This window comes from Tamandua tetradactyla, chromosome 2 (assembly GCF_023851605.1).
Source record: "Tamandua tetradactyla isolate mTamTet1 chromosome 2, mTamTet1.pri, whole genome shotgun sequence".
Lineage (NCBI taxonomy): Eukaryota > Metazoa > Chordata > Mammalia > Pilosa > Myrmecophagidae > Tamandua > Tamandua tetradactyla.
In genome coordinates, this window is record NC_135328.1 from 178,681,176 (window position 1) to 178,699,273 (window position 18,098).

At 38.4% G+C, this 18,098-nt stretch overlaps 1 protein-coding gene and 1 long non-coding RNA gene across 2 annotated transcripts in view; one reads left to right on the forward strand and one right to left on the reverse strand.

Moving 5' to 3' along the window:
• The window catches only part of LOC143674331 (uncharacterized), a 74,926-nt gene extending 65,915 nt beyond the window's left edge, over window positions 1-9,011 (reverse strand). Inside the window, exons 1-2 of the long non-coding RNA XR_013170998.1 lie at window positions 8,491-9,011; window positions 8,063-8,401 (exon numbers count right to left, since the gene is read on the reverse strand). This is a non-coding gene — a long non-coding RNA (uncharacterized LOC143674331). The remainder of the gene's footprint in view (window positions 1-8,062; window positions 8,402-8,490) is intronic.
• EIF2B3 (eukaryotic translation initiation factor 2B subunit gamma) overlaps window positions 1-18,098 on the forward strand; it is a 210,471-nt gene that overhangs the window by 174,945 nt on the left and 17,428 nt on the right. The window contains exons 7-10 of the mRNA XM_077149870.1: window positions 6,968-7,095; window positions 8,239-8,423; window positions 11,057-11,134; window positions 11,733-11,881. Of these exons, the coding sequence (XP_077005985.1) occupies window positions 6,968-7,095; window positions 8,239-8,423; window positions 11,057-11,134; window positions 11,733-11,881 (540 nt within the window). The remainder of the gene's footprint in view (window positions 1-6,967; window positions 7,096-8,238; window positions 8,424-11,056; window positions 11,135-11,732; window positions 11,882-18,098) is intronic.

The following is an 18,098-nucleotide window of genomic DNA, read 5'->3' on the forward strand; positions in this document are numbered from 1 at the left end:
ACTTTTGGTTTTGTTGATTCTTTCATTTATTTTATTCTCTATTCTATTTATCTACAGACTAAACTTTGTTATTCCTTCTTTCTGCTCAGGTTGGGGTTAGTTTGTTCTTGGGGAACTAGTTTTCTAGTTCCTCCAGATGTGAGGTTGGATGTTTGACTCAAGATCTTCTTTTTAAATGTGAGCATTTAGAGGTATAAAGTTCCCTCTGAGTACTGCCTTCACTGCCTTCCGTAAGTTTTGGTATTTTGTGTTTTCATTTTCATTTATCTCATAATATTTTCTAACTTCCCTTATTTTTTTTTTTGACCCATTGATTGTTTTGGAATATGTTGTTTAGCCTCCACATATTTCTGGGTTTTCCAGTTCTCCCTCTGTTCTTGATTTCTAGCTTCTATCCATTGCAGTTGAAGAAGATTTTTGTTAACTACAGTCTTTTAAAATTTATTGTAACTTGTTTTGTGACCTAACCTTGGGTCTATCCTAGATAGTGATCTTTGTGTAACTTGAGAAGAACATGTATTCTGTTGTTTAGGAGTACATAGGTTCTGTATACCTATGTTAGCTCTAAGTCATATAGTATTGTTCACATTTTCCAATTCTGTCCTCTGTCTAGATGTTCAAGTCATTGATGAAAGTGATGTACTAAATTTTAAAAATGTTTGTGCATGAGGAAGAGCAAAGGAATGTCATTGCAGGGTGCTGAAAATAGATGGTAATTAATATTTTAAAATTTCACGTTGTGTGTGAGACTAAAGCAAAAAATGTGTATTTGGTACAAAATTTATATTTTGACTAGTGCATTTCCCAATATAACTTATGTAGATAGCTTGATTGAACACCACAAGTACTTGGAATCTTGAGTAGTATGTGAGATTTTGTTGGTTTGTCCAGAGTGATGCCCCGATTAATCCCAGAGTGATTTGATCAGTGAGTGGAAAAGTATTTGCAAAGTCCCCTTCGGGGAATGGTGAGAACGAAGGAAAAGTCAACCTCCCCAAGTTGAATTCTTGATATTCTCACAAGCACTGTGGACAACCAAAGCTATAGGCTGAGCCCCCAGTCTTGGGGTTTGTTCATATGAAACTTAACCCCACAAAGGATAGGTCGAGCCTACTTAAAATTAGGCCTAAGAGTCACCCCCAAGAGAGCCTCTTTTGTTGCTCAGATGTGGCCTCTCTCTCCAGCCAACACAACAAGCAAACTCACCCCCTGTCTACGTGAGACATAACTCCCAGGAGTGTGGGCCTTCCTGGCAATGTGGAACAGAAATCCTAGAATGAGCTGAGACTCAGCATCAAGGGGTTGAGAAAACCTTCTCAACCAAAAGGGGAAAGAGTGAAATGAGACAAAGTGTCAATGGCTGAGAGATTCCAAACAAGAGTCGAGAGGTTATCCTGGAGGTTATTCTTACACATTAAGTAGATATCATCTTGTTATTCAAGATGTAATGGAGAGGCTGGAGGGAACTGCCTGAAAATGTAGAGCTATGTTCCAGTAGCCATGTTTCTTGATGATGATTGTATAATGATATAGCTTTCACAATGTGACTGTGTGATTGTGAAAACCTTGTGTCTGATGCTCCTTTTACCTACCTTGTCAACAGACGAGTAGAACATATGGAATAAAAATAAACAATAGGGGGAACAAATGTTAAAATAAATTTCGTTTGAAATGCTAGTGATCAATGAAAGCGAGGAGTAAGAGGTATGGTATGTATAATCTTTTTTTTTTCTGTTTTCATTTTATTTCTTTTTCTGTTGTCTTTTTATTTCTTTTTCTGAATTGATGAAAATGTTCTAAGAAATGATGAATATGCAACTATGTGGTGATATTGTGAACTACTGATTATATATGTAGAACAGAATGATCATATGTTAATGGTTTAGTTCGTTTGTTGTTAATTTTTTTAAATTAATAAATAAATAAATTTAAAAAAAAAAAAGAAAGGGATATACTGAAGTCTCCAACTATTGACATAGTATGTCTGTAACGTAATAGTTCTCCCTCCAGTTTTGTCATTGTTTGCGTCATTTATTTTGGAGCACTGTGAATAGCTGCATTAAGGTTAGGATTGTTATATCTTGATGGATTGACCCTTTTTTATTAATAAAAATTGTCCTTTTTTGTCTCCTGTAACTTTTTTTATTTAAAGTCTATTTTGTCCAATATTAATATAGCTGCACCAACTCTCTTTTGTTTACTATTTGCATAGAGCATTTTTATACATCCTTTCATCTTCAATCTGTTCGTGTCTTTAGGTCTAAGGTGAGTTTCCTGTAAACAACATAATGTTATTTTATGCTTTTTTAATCCATTCTGCCGTCTGTGTGTTGTGCTTGTAGAGCTGAATACATTAACTACTGATAAGACAGGACTACCCTCAGCTACTTTGCTCTCTGTTTCCCATACATTGTATCCTTTTTGTCCTTTTCCTTTATTGCAGCCTTCTTTTACATATGTTGATCTTTTGTGATGTGACTGATTTATACCTTTCTTGTTTCTTTTTCTGTATATAATTTAAGTACTTTCTTTATGGTTACTCTGGGTTTTATATTTAACAACCTAAGTCTATAACCTGATTGTTCAAAATGTTACCAGTAAAGTGCTCCTATACCACTCTGTTTCCCCTTTATGTTATTTTTCTCACATATTACTTCTTTGTATTTTGTGTGTCCATAACATAGAAATATTTTTTTTTACTCGATTGTATTCTTAATCCTGTAGGAAATAGCATAGAGTTACATACTGAGGATACCATATTACTGGGTTTTGCTTTTATCCATGTATTTACCTTTACTAGAGATCTTTATTTCTTCTTTTTATGCTCCAAACTACTGTATCCTGTCCTTTCCTTTCAACCTAAAGCACTCCTGTTAGCATTTATTTTTTTTATTTTTATTTTTTTTTCTGTTAGCATTTCTTGTAGGGCAGGTCTCTTGATGATTAATTCTCTCAATTTTTGTTTATCCATGAATGTCTTAAATTCACCCTCATTTTTGAAGAACAGTTTGCCAGATATAGAATTATTGGATGGCAGTTTTTCTTTTTCAGTTCCTTAAATATGCCATACCACTTCCTTCTTACCTCATGGTTTCTGTTGAGAAATCAGCACTTAGTCTTATTAAGGACCCCTTGTATATGATGAATCACTTTTCTCTTGCTGCTTTCAGATTTCTTTCTTTATCTTCAGCATTTGACAATTTGATTTTAATATGTTTTAGAATAGTAGATGTGTTAGAGTTTATCTTGTTTGGAGTTTGTTTCACTTCTTGAACGTGTATATTCATGTCTTTCATCAGATTTGGGGAATTTCCTGCCATCATTTCCTTAAATATTTTTTCTGCCCCTTTTTCTTTTTCTCCTTCTGGGACTCACATAATGCATTTGTAGATACATTTCATGTTGTCTCTCAGGTTCCTTTTTTTTCTCTATCTCTTCTTTAGACTGTATGTTTTGATTGTCTTGTCTTCTGGTTTGCTGATTCTTCTGCCTGTTAAATCTACTTTTAAATGCCTCTAGTTTATTTTTAATTTCCGTCACTGTGTTTTTTCATTCCCAAATGTTCTTTGATGTTCCTTTTTAAACTTTCTGATTCTTCTTTTTGTTCACACATCGTCTTCTTGATACCCTTTAGTTCCATATTCGTATTTTCCTTTAACTCATCAAACTGATGTAGGAGAGTTGACTAAATGTCTTTGATTAGTTGTTTCAACGTGTGTGATTTCTCTGTTGTTCTAATTTCTTACCTTGAATGGGTCACCTCTTTCTCTTTCTTTGTATGACTTGTGATCTTTTGTTGATGTGTAAGCATTTGATTATTTTGATCTGCTAACTGAAAGTCGGTTTCTCCCTCTTGCCTAAATTTTTATTGTAGGTTTCTGTGTGTTAAGGCTCTTTTTCAAAACTTGGTCCAGTTTATATTGAAGCTCTAGAGCAGCCCAGTTCATTTTTTTTCCTCAGGTCTCTGCACCTGTTTCTTACCTTGGGTGTGTGTGGTAACGTTCAAGATTGCCCTCATTTGTGCATAATTACCTGTTTCTCCTGGAAGGGAGAATTTCCTTTCCTCTCTCCTTCCTTTGGGAGTCTTGGGTTGTTTTGTTTTATACAAGTATTCCTCCCCATTGGCTATGATTTTTTCAGCTCGTCTCTGAGCTGCTCTTTCATTCCTGCTTTCAGCCCTTGGTCCATACTGTTATACAGTAGTTCCATTTGCCCTTTTCATGTGACTTTTCTACTTCCAGTAACTTCCACATTAGGGGATTCCAACCCAGAGAGCCTGGTGGGATCAATATTCAAAGACATCTGGTTTTATTATTTAGGTGCACCAGCAGTTAGGGTGTGGAATGGGAGTTGTACAGCTTGCAAAAAGTTTGACCCCACGTTATTCTGGTTTGGGAGGCTGCTTTGTATGTGCATGCACCAACCACTAGTGCCCTACCTAGATCTATTTGGCCTTGAGTCTCTGTGCCAGAATGGGGAGCAGCTGCCATGGCTAACTGTGGTTAATAGTTATGGCACAAGGTGTCTGGGCCCAAGTGCCACTGCTGTGTGTCTCTTTAAACCTTATGGATCCAAAAATGGAGGAGGGGTCCAGACTATAAAGTGTGCCTCACCGCTCCTACCTTTTTTGGTGTTTTTTTTTTTTTCCCCTTAATTCAGCTTAATTGAGATTTGTTGTTCATCTCAATCATCCTCCAGAGTTCCAAAAGAGTTGGGTCCATCCTTTTTTTTTAGCTGTTTCTAAGGGGAAATATTGCAGGGATGTTTTTTATTGCCCTCTTGATGATATCACTTCAGAATTTAAGATTTAGTATTCATCAAATGACACTGTATGGCAAGTTAAGTTAAGCCACAAACCATATAGAAAATATTTGCCTCACATGTATCTGGCAAAGGATTAATATCCAGAATATACAAATAATTCCTACAGATCATTCCCAATAGAAAATTGAACAAAAGATTTGATTAGACATTTTGCAGAAAATTTGAAGTGAATAAACATAGCTATGAAAAGATTTCTAATATCACTGTAATCACGAAAATACAAATTAAAACCATAATAAAATACTATTTTATAAAATGAAAAAAGTCCGCCAATGCCAAGTTAGGGAGGGCATAGATCAATCGGTACTCTTATACATTGCTAGAAAGACTATAAATTAGTACAACTCCTTTGAAAAGCAATTTGATACTAAATTTGAAACATGCCCATAACTCATGACCAGCAATTTTCCTCCTAGGTATATACCCTACAATTCTTGCGCATATGTACCAGAACTCATCTACCAACTGTTCTTAGCAGCATTGTTACAGCAAAAACGATTAGGAAAATGCTAATGCCCATCAAAGAAAAATGTATGCATATAAGGGAGAGTAGTCATGCAATGTAATATTATCCAGAAGAGAAAGCAAACCTCAGTTATATTCTACAACACGGATAAGAAAAAGCACATCGCAGAATACTGAAGCAGGCAATATTAAATAAATATGTTGTTTGTGGATATATGCAACTCTGCTAGAACTATTTTTTTTAATAGAAAATTATAAAATTCAAGTGATGATTACCTCTGGAGGGAGGCAAGGGAATGACTAGGTGGAGCATACATTATCATTTCAATGGTATTGGTAATATTCTAGTTCACAAGTTAAGTAATTCGTTCTCAGATATGACTTTTGCCAGTGTGACTCATATACATAATTAATACATGTTCTTTTGTATGTATCAGATATTATTTTAAAAATTTAAAATTTAGAGGCGTTGGTTATACTCAATTAAGTGGACCTACATCTGAAACCAAGGAGCCCTTTCTGAGTTCTCTGCCCCAATTACATTTTTCACATTTTGTATTGCATTTTCATGTATTTTTCAGTTTGCTTTCTAAGTCTCTTAATTGGATAATGCATATTCTGCAAAGAACGTTTTATCTCCTTGTTCCAAATAGATTATCCTATGATGGGATATATAATATGTATCCCACCATTACTCTTCTCCTCTTCGCTAATCTCTAAAGTCAGGCTTGTTCCAATTATGATATAGGTATCTGAGAGCAATAATTGGAATAAGAGGTCCACTGGGAATAAGTACACCATTAAAAGTCCTGCTTTCAATTTCTGAAACCTGAGAGCTGCCTACTAAGGCTGGTCACCCTGCATCATTCCCTGCTCACCAGCACATAGACCAAGAGTATAGGCCATTTGCTGCCCACACATTTTTGAACATCATCAGAGAGCATTGGATTGTGATGCCCCATCAGTGGAGAAACCATCAGTAGAGAAACCATCAGCCGAGCTGTTTGGTTTTCATGAGGTACCTTGGGAAAATGTTTGCCACTCCTAATCTAACTAAGCAAAGGAAATGCTGGCAATTCCTTTCGACATATTTTATTCCACATGGTTTAGCACTGTTTTACCCCTGACTATCTTTGACTCCAGTTGAATAAAAATTAAAGATGTGTAACAAAGAAATATGTGGTTCAAATGATCAAACTGTTTAACAGACATTAGAAAATTATGTTGTAGTCACTTGCCATCAATTTTTTTTAAATTGCATAGCATTAGCAGTAAAGAAAGTCACAGTTTTCTTCAAAACACCAGAATATTCTGCCTTCTCATGAGTTATTGCCAACAAAGAGTCAAGGTACCATGGTAAAATACATACATACATACAAACACATGTACACATACCCATGTAGGTGGGACTTTGAAAAAGACTACTTTCTGCTTAGACCAAAGAGAAGAGTTCTCAGATTCAGCACATTGATCTTCTATGTACTGCTTGAAGCTAATAAAGAAAGCTTAGATCCTCTGCTTCTCCAGAACTGCCAGATCCATGCCATTTTTTATTTTTGCCCTGTCCCAAGGTAGCTTAATGGAAAGGAATTTGGATTTTCCTTAACTACACAGGGATTTTGATCCCAATAGAATCCAGATGATCTGGTTTCTTATATTTGACCACTTTTCTTTCTAGTTCAATCACTTCCATCCGGAGTGAACTGATTCCATACCTGGTGAGAAAACAGTTCTCTTCAACTTCTTCACAACAGGAACAAGAAGAAAAAGAAGAGGATCCAAAGAAAAAGGAGCTAAAATCCCTAGGTAAGTTCTTAGGTTGGTGTGGTAAAAAGGGCAAGGTAACATCTCTGTAGAGGGTGGCTAGGTAGCCCCGCCCAGAATGCCTGGCTCAAGGTAGCAGACTCTTATCTAACCTACAGAGCAAGACAGGCCAGTTGACCCACTCCCTGCACTCCAGTAAGCTTTCTTGCTCAAACAGATCCTGTCACTATGCTCTTCAGGCATAAACTAATCATACCTCCAGTCCCACTTTATGGTTCACAGCTCTTGTTTGGCTGGGGTTCCTCATAGTCCATTTGACTTTGAACTCTACCTGCCTCTTCTCAGTTACTCTGTTCTCCAGACTCTAGATTGCCCCTTATTAAACTCAGTTGCTTCAGTCAAGGTAGAGAAGGTGAAAGAGTATACAATGAGAGACCAACCAGAGACCAACCAGACTACCTTCATTCCAGAATATATGGGTAAAGTCTGTTTTGTTAGCTCTCATATCCCTAGCCCCTAGCCCAGTCTTTGGCTCATAGCTGATGTCCCAAAAGATATTTATCAACTGAATAACTGAAAGCAGTATAGCATAATGATTAAGATTTCAAAACTTAATCAAGATCTGGGTTTGAAATCCAACTCTTCCTCTTATTAGCTCTGTGATTTTAGGCACATTACTCAGTCTTTCTGAACCCATTTCTTATCATAAAGTTAAAGATTTCAAAGAGTTGTGAGAGCTGAAAAACTGGAGCCCATGTACTCTGGTTCCAAGTCCTATGTACTTTTGTCCTAGCACAGCTCCCTGAAAGGGGAAGAGACTGGTAGCATAAAGCTAACATGTCTGGTGCTAAACCTGGACACATGTTTGTGTTGTTTCATGATTTACAAGCGTATCTTTTTTCTTTTCACCAGTGGTACGTGATTATTGGTCAAACTTGCTCTGAGGACCTCTTTTTTAAGATTGTTTTTAAACCATAAGATATTTCAGACATACAGGAAAGCAAATTACCTCTTTTAACTTTTCTTGGTCTTTGGGTTTTAGTGGGATTTTCTGAGAGTCTTTGCTGCATAGATGAGTTCCAAAGAATGAGGTGTGGGTGTACCCGCTTTTAAAACTTGATTGCATTTATATATCCTGTCATCTCTGTGTCATTCACTCGCTTGTTGTGGGTCTTTGTTCTGAAGACATTTACAGTTTTATAAAAGAAGCCAATACACTTCTCTCCTATGATGCCTGCTGGAATACCTGTCAAGGAGACAGATGGGAAGATTTGTCCAGGTCACAGTTGCGCTGCTATGTCCACATCATGAAAGAAGGCCTCTGTTCACGAGTGAGCACCCTGGGACTCTACATGGAAGCAAACAGACAGGTGAAAAGATGGGTTCAGAAGAGGAATCATGGGAGTTCCTGCTCCAGAAATAGACTGAACCTTTTACCTTACTTCTTCATTAGATATACAGTGACTTTTTCAGAATCCCACTCATTTCCTTGGTTGAACAAGACCTCACATGCCAGGGGAAACTATTAAGGTACCACATGTGTAGAAGGAGAAGATGAAGGCCTAGTCCCATAGAGACAGGATCTCTCTGGCCCCAAGGAAAGTTGAGATCTTTAAGAAGACTAATTCCTGCCAGAGTCTATTCATTAGTTGGGTATCTCTTCTCAACATGGGGATATCCACAGTACTTCATAAACAAGCAGATAAATACTTTGTAATTCTTATTGTGATGAATCTTTCCTAAGAAAGTAAAGTTAAACTGAGTTTTGAAGGAGACGTAGGACCTAGCAAGGCAAAGAAAGGGACAGAAAGTGCTCTAGACTAGGGAGAATAGCATGGGCAAAGAGAGAGCATGGATCATTCTGAAAACCATAGAAATTTGATGTGATTGAAACACAGAGGAGAGTGGGTGGTAGAAAAGAGGAGGCAGCAGGAATATACATGGGCCGGGTCACAAAGAGCATTGTATGACATTCTAAGGAGGCGTTTGAAGGGTTTTAAGCAGAGAGACTAGTTAAGAGACTGTTTCACAATCTGGGAAGGTTGCAAAAGTGAGTATGATTATTGGCTTTTATCTCCACTAAAAAAAAAAATCCTGTATTTGAAATTTTCCATGAATCAACAGAGCACATATGGAAATGAAATATGTAGATCGTACATCTGTAATAAATGGTTTTTGGAAGAAAGGGGTCATTTCTTCACTTGGTGTAGGCACCTGGCAGTAGTTAAAAAAAATACAAATTTATTCAAATTAGAAAAAAAAAAAGAAGAGGTGGGTATGGAGAGGAGAGGATAAATTAAAGAGAAAAACATGGAAGGTATAGTTTACACTATTTGATGAAAGAGGAAGAATAACCAAAAGGTTAGTAGTGACATCAAAAAACAAACAAACAAAAAACAATATAGAGTAGCTAGATGACAAAGACTCAAGGAAGGAATGTCTATAAGGGAGAGAAAGATCATCTAGAAATAACATTATGAAGAGTCTTGCTAACCCCTACTTTTAACCCTGAGGCTTGTGATGCATGGAGAATGAGAAACTTCCATTGAAGAAGGTTTCAGGAGAAGCAGTGCCCTAAAAGACAAGCTGTTTTTTAGTGAAGCAAGGGGTGGAGAGGGAACAGTGGAAAGGCTGAAGGTGTAGGGAAGCTTTATATTGTACAGTGAGCATAGGAGGAAGATTTTGGTGGGGAGGGATGATGAGATCAGGTAAAGGAAACAGATGGGTGAGATGAGAATATGAGATGATAGGTGACTGAAGGAGCTATGTTGGGGAGGCATCAAAGATAACACGGATCAGATAATGAAAATATTAGCTGCTGACATTGTAGCTGGTATGACTTTGTGAAATCTGTCATTGTAGGTACAGGCTGGAGCGTGGGTTGGGGAATCATGATAAATTATGTTGACAGAAATTGAGATAGAGCCTCTGTGAAAGCCTGACCAGGAGTCTTCAGGATCCAAACCATACGGCCCTCAGTGGAAAAGAAAATTTAGACCTCAGTCTGGATTTGTTATAGGTCTAAGGGAATCCAAGCCAGAGAGTTTATGAAAAATCGCAACTAGTTTCATGTTTACCCAGAGTAGTCGTGAGTAAAGGTAGGCCCAACTTAGTGCCAAATCTATTAGGAAGTTTTCTTACTTTAAGTTTTAGTTTTGTCTTCTCAATTCTATTACTAGAATTGGTCATGCTGGTCTGTAAGCAGTTCATGGATTGCCTCAAGCTGGAGAAGCATCCTCTGAAGTGGAGCAGGAGCTGTATAGCAGACAGGCCAGGAGGGTCTTGGTTGGAGTATAATAGAGAAGAGCTGGTAGATTAGCTTTCACGTTACCAGTATTGCCAGTGCAGGCAAAGCTTCCCTTAGCTAGTGTGGCCACCATGCAGTACTCTGTTCAGCTTTCGGCCTATGCTATAGAATCACAGACAGATACACAGATTCAGTGAACAGACTAGTAGCCAGAGTCCCCCCAGGTCCTCACTCTTCATTTTCTTCATAGTGGAGAGAGTACATTGTGAACTTCCCCTTCAACATTTTCTTTTGGCTTATGAAGGGTCTAGAATTGAATTTGTCTAACATTGTTCCCATACTTACCTCATGTATACACATAGCTTGCATGGAAGTAAGGTCCAGGAAATAAGCAGGAACCTGAGATGACTATGGTCAGAACTTAGGGTACTTCTTGCCCTAATCAGACCTCTTCTTCCAGGAAGTGCTGCCTGAATAGTTCCAGTGCTTGTCCCACCCATACCCCACTGAGGAACATTGCATTACTTTCAGGGAGGAGGACTCTAGACTAGGAGATAACATAAAAGGCCATTTGAAAGTTGCTGCATAAAAATCCTGGTCTTTGGGGGAAATGCAGCAGCTTCCTGCTTTGCTTCATCTAGACAGGAAACTGGCTGAAACCTACCCACGTCATGCCTCTGATTGGGCATGGTTCTACCGAGGGACTTTCAGGTGTTTTTCTTATCTTGCTTTAGTGATCAAACCTCTTTCCTCAAGGTACCCAAATTGCTGCCTATTCTCTGTCCAGAAGAATCACTGGTCCATTCTTCAGCCCAGATTGTCAACAGACACTTGGTGAGTGCTACTGTAAGCAGGGCAGGCATAGGACAGTCTCTGGGTACATTTCTTCTCCTTGAGAAGCTGGATTGAGGCTCTCAAGCCCTGAACTTCATTAGCCCTGTGGAAATCCCAGCTGGGTCCTGGTTATAAAATTTCACTTTCGAAAAGACTGACTGCCTGGCCCAGTGCTGGCCCTAGCCACAAAAACCCTGTAAGAAATGGTCCATTATTATAGTCTTGGGAATAAGATATGATAGTTTTTGAGCTCTGTCTCTGTTCCTACCCTGATTTGAGCACTGTCTTCAAGAGATCAGTTGATGAGGAATCCTTTGCATATCTATATACACAAATGTATGAGTGTATACATATGTATCTGTGTTTTTTTGTTTTTGTTTCTATTTTTAAAATTTTCCTGGCAGTGGAGAATCCATGCTGCAAAACAGGTTTGTGATGTTCTCAGGGTTATTGTGTAATCTTGTGGCTCTGAGAAATCCTGATAATGGTGCTGAAGTGTCTCTAGGGAAAAATCCGAGTAGACCTCACACAAGGAATTGGGGGTTGGTTTGCACTTGGTTCAGATTGATGAACCAGGCTTTATATTTACCTTTTGCAGGTTGGAGATGACAGTCTCATTGGGCCAGATACACAGGTTGGAGAGAAATCATCCGTTAAGCACTCTGTCATTGGTTCATCCTGTGTCATAAGAGACAGAGTTACCATCACTAATTGCCTTCTCATGAACTCAGTCACTGTGGAGGAAGGGTATGTTTTCCCTTTTGTCTACTTTGAGGCAAGGCTCTCAGTACCCCCAGGAAGCTTTGGGGGCCATTCTAGCCTTTGAACAGTTCACCTTGGGTATGGGAAGAGAGGAAAAGAAAGGAAGGAATAGCACCTCGGTCCTTTGGCTATAACATGGAAGGTGGTCTGAAGAGGGTAGTCATGGAGGCTGGAAGATTTACAGAATAATCCTGGTAAAAGAGAAGACATCCTAACCTAAAACAATAACAGTGGAGGTAGGGGGAGAGATAATAAGGTGATAAAAATTATAAAACATGGCCATTGACTAGATATATGATAGAGAGTGAAATTAAGGAAAATTCCCAGATTTCTTGCTTGAGTAATAGGATTCTGGTATGCTAATCACTAAGCTAGGAATTAGTAATAAAGGAGCAGTATGAATGGGAATGTTACCACAATGAAATAATTTTTTTAAAATATTTGCAGAGTGGGCAGTGGGGAAATGATGAGTTCGTTTGTGACAAGCTGAGTAAATGAGGATTTGTAGGATACCTTGATATACCTTCTTCAGGAAAGAAGCCTGTACTCAAAGTACAGATTTAGGAGTGTTTAACATAGAGATGTTAATGAAGCCATGAGAGTAAATGATATCACTCAGGGAAAATATGTTCCATGAAAATAAAAGATAAAAGCTTGGGGAGCATCAGGAACTTTAGACAGAAGAAGGGGGAGGCTAAAAAGACTAACAAGGAATGACCAAGAAGAGGATATTAGGAGTAAGGAAAAGGACAGTTGATATATGAAGCCCAAATTTCTAGCTCGGGAAACTAGGTAGATGGTGGTATACTAACTGAGACGAGGGAGCATGGGAAACTAGTAGATTTGTGGGTAGATGAGGTCTCTGTAGGGCATGTGAGGTTGGAGGTGCCTGTAGGACATCCGGGTGTGTAAAAATATCTAGTAGTTATGTGGTGATTAGAGGTTAGGAGAAGAAGTCAGACCCAGTGATAAAGACTTTCTTTGCCTCTTGCTTAAATCATTGCACTGTTCTTTAACTTATTTCCTTTCTCCCTTCTTGCTTCTTCTAAATCTTCCATTCCATCATTGCACCTTTGGATTACAGCATGTATTTTGGTATCAGATTTCTGGACTAAATCCTAGATGTATCACTTGGGAAGGAGGTTTTACCTCTTTGTGCCTTGTTTTCTCATTATAAAAGAGATAAAATTGAACTACTTCAAAGGTTTGTTAGTAGTATTACAAGTTAAAAATAAACCACTTACAGCGGTGATTGGCACATAGAATTTAGCTATTTGTTATTGTTGCTGTTGTTGTTATTATTATCATCATCATCATCTTAACTCATTTCACAGAGGTGGTAAGTTGCCAGAGTTGTCCTCCTGTGAATATTTCTGATCATGTCCCTGTTCCATTCAAAACTTTTGAAGGCATCCCTAACCTTTAGAATAAAGTTTGAACTTCCTTGTGTGCTTTTCAAGGTGTCTCATACTCTGGCTTTAATCCAGCCTTGGAACGTTAGAGTGAGATAAGGCCTTAAAAATAATCCAACTCAGTTCCTGCATTTTTACATATGAATAAATGGTGGCATTCCAGACTTCTTTCTCATTGCTCCCCTGCCATTCCATGAGCTGTTCCATATTACTGTACTAAAAATTGACAGACATAACCTCCTTTATCCATTTGATCACCTGGTTTCAGAGTAGCTCATGAGGCTTTGTAACTTCCCCTCTCTGTCTCATCTTCCCTCAAACCTTCCAAGGAAGACAGTGTCATGGCTTTCACATTTGTTCTAATTAACAACCTCGCACTCCCTCCTATGATTGGAAAGACAAAGCCTAGCACCACTTCAGGGTCTATAGACAGTGTCCTGAATTGACCTGAAGAGACTTGGTGAGGAAGATGTAGCTCCCTGAGAAACTATAGCTTGCATTTATGATAGAAGTTCAGGGAAAAAGGCTAGCATATACAAAAGTCAATTTTGGAGGAGGCATAATCATCCCTGGATGACCTAATAAGGTTTCTGGCTAGGGAAATAGTAAAAGTTAAGATGGCTAAGATAGGGAGTTTCTCATGTTCTTGGTTTGCTTTTCTCTGCCAGCAGTGGTGGTATGCTGAGGCTTTCTGAACAGTGGCTTGGAGACCTGCCCAAGGTCCTCAGGGCTGGAGGGATGCTAATAGGACCACCTTGGGGAAGGTGTAGGAGGGAAGGTACAAAGAAGATTCCTGCTTCTCTTTCTTATTTTCTCTCACTCCAATTTATTTGATACCTGATGCTCAGGAATCCAAAGTCTAGTAGAAATTATATTATTTCTATTAAATAACATGGCTAGCCATATTCTGCATCTTTGGCATCCTGTTCCTGAGCAACATCTCCTGTATTTCCTCCTGGTTCAAGACAGATGACCCAAGCAGGAATACAACGTAGCACCTTCACCTGCAGACAGGCTGGGGAACCAGGTTTCCACCTAGATTTTCTGTGACTTCTGAGGTAGCAAGTACAGCCCTTGGTGCCAAAAAATATATTACTGATTCTCCTTGTTACCCTGAGTATACCCTTCTGCTACATTCAACTGATTGCCCTGCCCACTGGGTCGCTTACTTTTCTAGCCCCCTTTATTCCTGACATTTACTCTGTCTGAATTGCTTCTCGTTGGAGATCTTTACCTCTTTCAAGCAGCAATACTTTTCTAACCCCTCCATGCAGCCTCCCTTTTTTTTTTTTTAATATATTAGTAAAATATGTACCTTATAAAAAAATTGGAAAAAAGATAAGTTAAAATAATAAAAATTTAAAAGCCCACCCATGGCACCCCGCCAACCTGGAAACAATTTAGTATTAACTCCTGGATCTCTTTATTCACCACCTTTTGTCTGTGCTCTCATGTCTTTGGTGTGGTTTTTGTCATCTGTTTGCTTTGCTGATTTTTATTCACAGGGGCCTTTATTCACTGCTCTTCCCAAATCTACTTTTAATGCTTCATATTGTTCTAACCAACACTTGTCCTAAAGTTGACTTAGCCTGTGTCCCTGAACCACTCCTGTAGCTGTCTGCAGTTCCTTGCAGCCTTCTTGAATTGTCCTAGCCAGAAATTATTGCATCTTTTCTCCTCAACTAGACTATAAATTCCTTAAAGATAGAAATATTTTGCATATGTCTTTGTATCCCCTAAGGCCTAATACTGTACTTTATATGTAATAGGTACCCTATAAATATTTACTGAATGAAGAATGTAGACCCCTAATTTAATACCCCACACTCTGTACCATAATGAGCTGAGTATCTACAAGGGAGCCTTGTCTGCTTTTAGGGAAAATAGTAGATGAGTACTTTTCTCTTTGAAATTCGCCAAAACTGGGGGGGGGGGGGGGGGGGACCATAACCAAAGAAGGAAGCTTAATCTATAATTAGGCTAAGTAACTGCCGTATTCCTCTACACAGACAAGAGAATATCTGCCAAATATAATGAAGTTTAAAAGAAAACATCAAGATTCAACCATTCTCCTGGATGAACCAAAGGAGAAACAGCAAACACCCTCTTTGCAAAATAGCAGGTCACACAGAGCTGAAGAAAAGAAAACATATCAGGCATGTAGAAGGGGAAAAAAATCAGACTGGCCTCGGTCTTCTTCATGGCAACATATAAGGCCAGAAGATGGTGAAACAACATGTAGAGAATCTAGAGGGAAAACAGTTGTAACCTAAGAATTCTATAGCCAGTCAAGTTAGGATTGATATATAAAAATCAAAGGAAAAAAAAAAAGAAATATTCCAGGGTTCAAGATACGTATCACCTATGAACCTTTCTGGAAAACTGTACTTGAAGACATAATATAGCCAAGTAGGAAATGAAACAAAATAAACTATTGGCAAATAAGTAGGTTGAGGTATAAAAGTGAACCCCCTTGTGAAAATTAAAAAAAAAAAAATTTAAAGAGTGAACCCTCTTACACATGAATTAAATCTATAGCAATTAAGGTTGCAAAAAAAGAATGTAATTATTAAAATAATACTGCCTATATTTCTTCAGTTGTAGCTTTTAAAAAGTGAAATTATGAAACTTTAGGGAGATCCCCTGGACTTAAGGGGCTCCTAAGAACTTTTAATTCATTCTCTATCTTTGAACCTTCTGCCCTAAACCCATCATCTTAGATGGAAAATTCTATAATTTAATTTGTTAAAGCTGTCCAATCTTTGCTTTGATTTCCCCAAAATCCTTCTTTTCTCACCCTCTGCTTGGAGAATATTAGGACTTTTAGAAGAGAGACATTTCTCACCACTAAACCTTTTTATAGGAAGGAAGGCACATAGACTCAAGGAGACAATTGTCAGGCCACTCACTGGAGCCTGTATACTTTAATCTAAAAGACCCTAGAGCAAGAGTGACCAGAGAGATAAAAGAGGTGAGATATGTCTTCAATATTATGACTCGTTACATGTATTTCCTGGATGGATATCACAAATACAATGTTGAGGGAAAAAGAAATTGCAGAAGGATACATAGAGAATGATACCATTTACATAAAATTTTTAAACATGTAAAACGATACTATATATTGTCCACAAATATGTAATAAAAGTGCCGATTCAGGACAATGATTATTTCTGGTAGGTAAAAGAGAGAAATGTGATCAAAGAAGAGAAAAACAGTTTGTACTGTTTGTTTCTTGAGTTGTTTGTTGGATACACAGGTATTTGCATTATTTCTAAACTTTTTTCTGTCTGAAATATCTCATTAAAAATAAAATATGGTACAAATTTTTAAAATGTTTTTGCATGAGGAAGAACAAAGGAATGTCATTACTGCAGGATGCTAAAAATAGATGGTAATTAGTATTTTAAAATTTCAACTTATGTGTGAGACTAAAGCAAAAAATGTTTATTTGGTACAAAATTTATATTTTGACTAGTGCATTTCCTAATATAACTTATGTAGATAGCTTGGTTGGACACCATAAGTACATGGAACCTTGGGTAGGACATGCGAGTTTGTTAGTTTGTCCAGAGTGATGCCCCGATTAATCCCAGAGTGATTCGATCAGTGAGTGGAAAAGTATTTGCAAAGTCCCCTTCGGGGAATGGTGAGAACGGAGGAAAAGTCAACCTCCCCAAGTTGAATTCTTGATATTCTCACAAGCAGTGTGGACAATCAAAGCTATAGGCTGAGCCCCCAGTCTTGGGTTTGTTCATATGAAACTTAACCCCACAAAGGATAGGTCGAGCCTACTTAAAATTAGGCCTAAGAGTCACCCCCAAGAGAGCCTCTTTTGTTGCTCAGATGTGGCCTCTCTCTCCAGCCAACACAAGCAAACTCACCACCCTCCCCCTGTCTACGTGGGACATGACTCCCAGGGGTGTGGACCTTCCTGGCAATGTGGGACAGAAATCCTAGAATGAGCTGAGACTCAGTATCAAGGGATTGAGAAGAACCCTAGAATGAGCTGAAACTCAGAATCAAGGGATTGAGAAAATCTTCTCAAATAAAAGGGGAAAGAGTGAAATGAGACAAGGTGTCAATGGCTGAGAGATTCCAGAGTTGAGCATTATCCTGGAGGTTACTCTTACGCATTAAGTAGATATCACCTTGTTATTCAAGATATAATGGAGAGGCTGGAGGGAACTGCCTGTAGAGCTGTGTTCCAGTAGCCATGTTTCTTGATGGTGATTGTATAATGATATAGCTTTCACAATGTGACTGTGTGATTGTGAAAAAAAAAATAAATAATAATAATATATTAGGGCGGGCCACTGTGGCTCAGCAGGCAGACTTCTTGCCTGCTATGCCAGAGACCTGGGTTCGATTCTCGGTGCCTGCCCATGCAAAAAAAAAAAAATTTATAATAATAATAATATATGATTCTTTATCTAGAGGGCCACTTGAATCAGGACCCCTTGGGCTAAGGTTTGGAGGCTCTGGGACCTGGGATGATAATGAGAGACTCAGCCATAATCTTTGGGCTGAAGTATGAGTTATCCTGAAGCAGACACTGGTCTAGAAAAGCTACATGGGTTTCCAGCTCCATACTCCTCTCTCTGTGTTATGAGTAGATTTAGAAAACCTGCGAACTAACCACCAAGGAAGAAAGTAACTTGCCTGTTCACAGAGTTACCAAGTAGTTTCGTGGCTCTTTGCCATGTACTGCCCAGTCTGCAGCTGAGACAAGAGCCCCTGACACATTGGAGAGTTTCTTGACACTGTGTAGGCTTGGGCACATTGCTTAA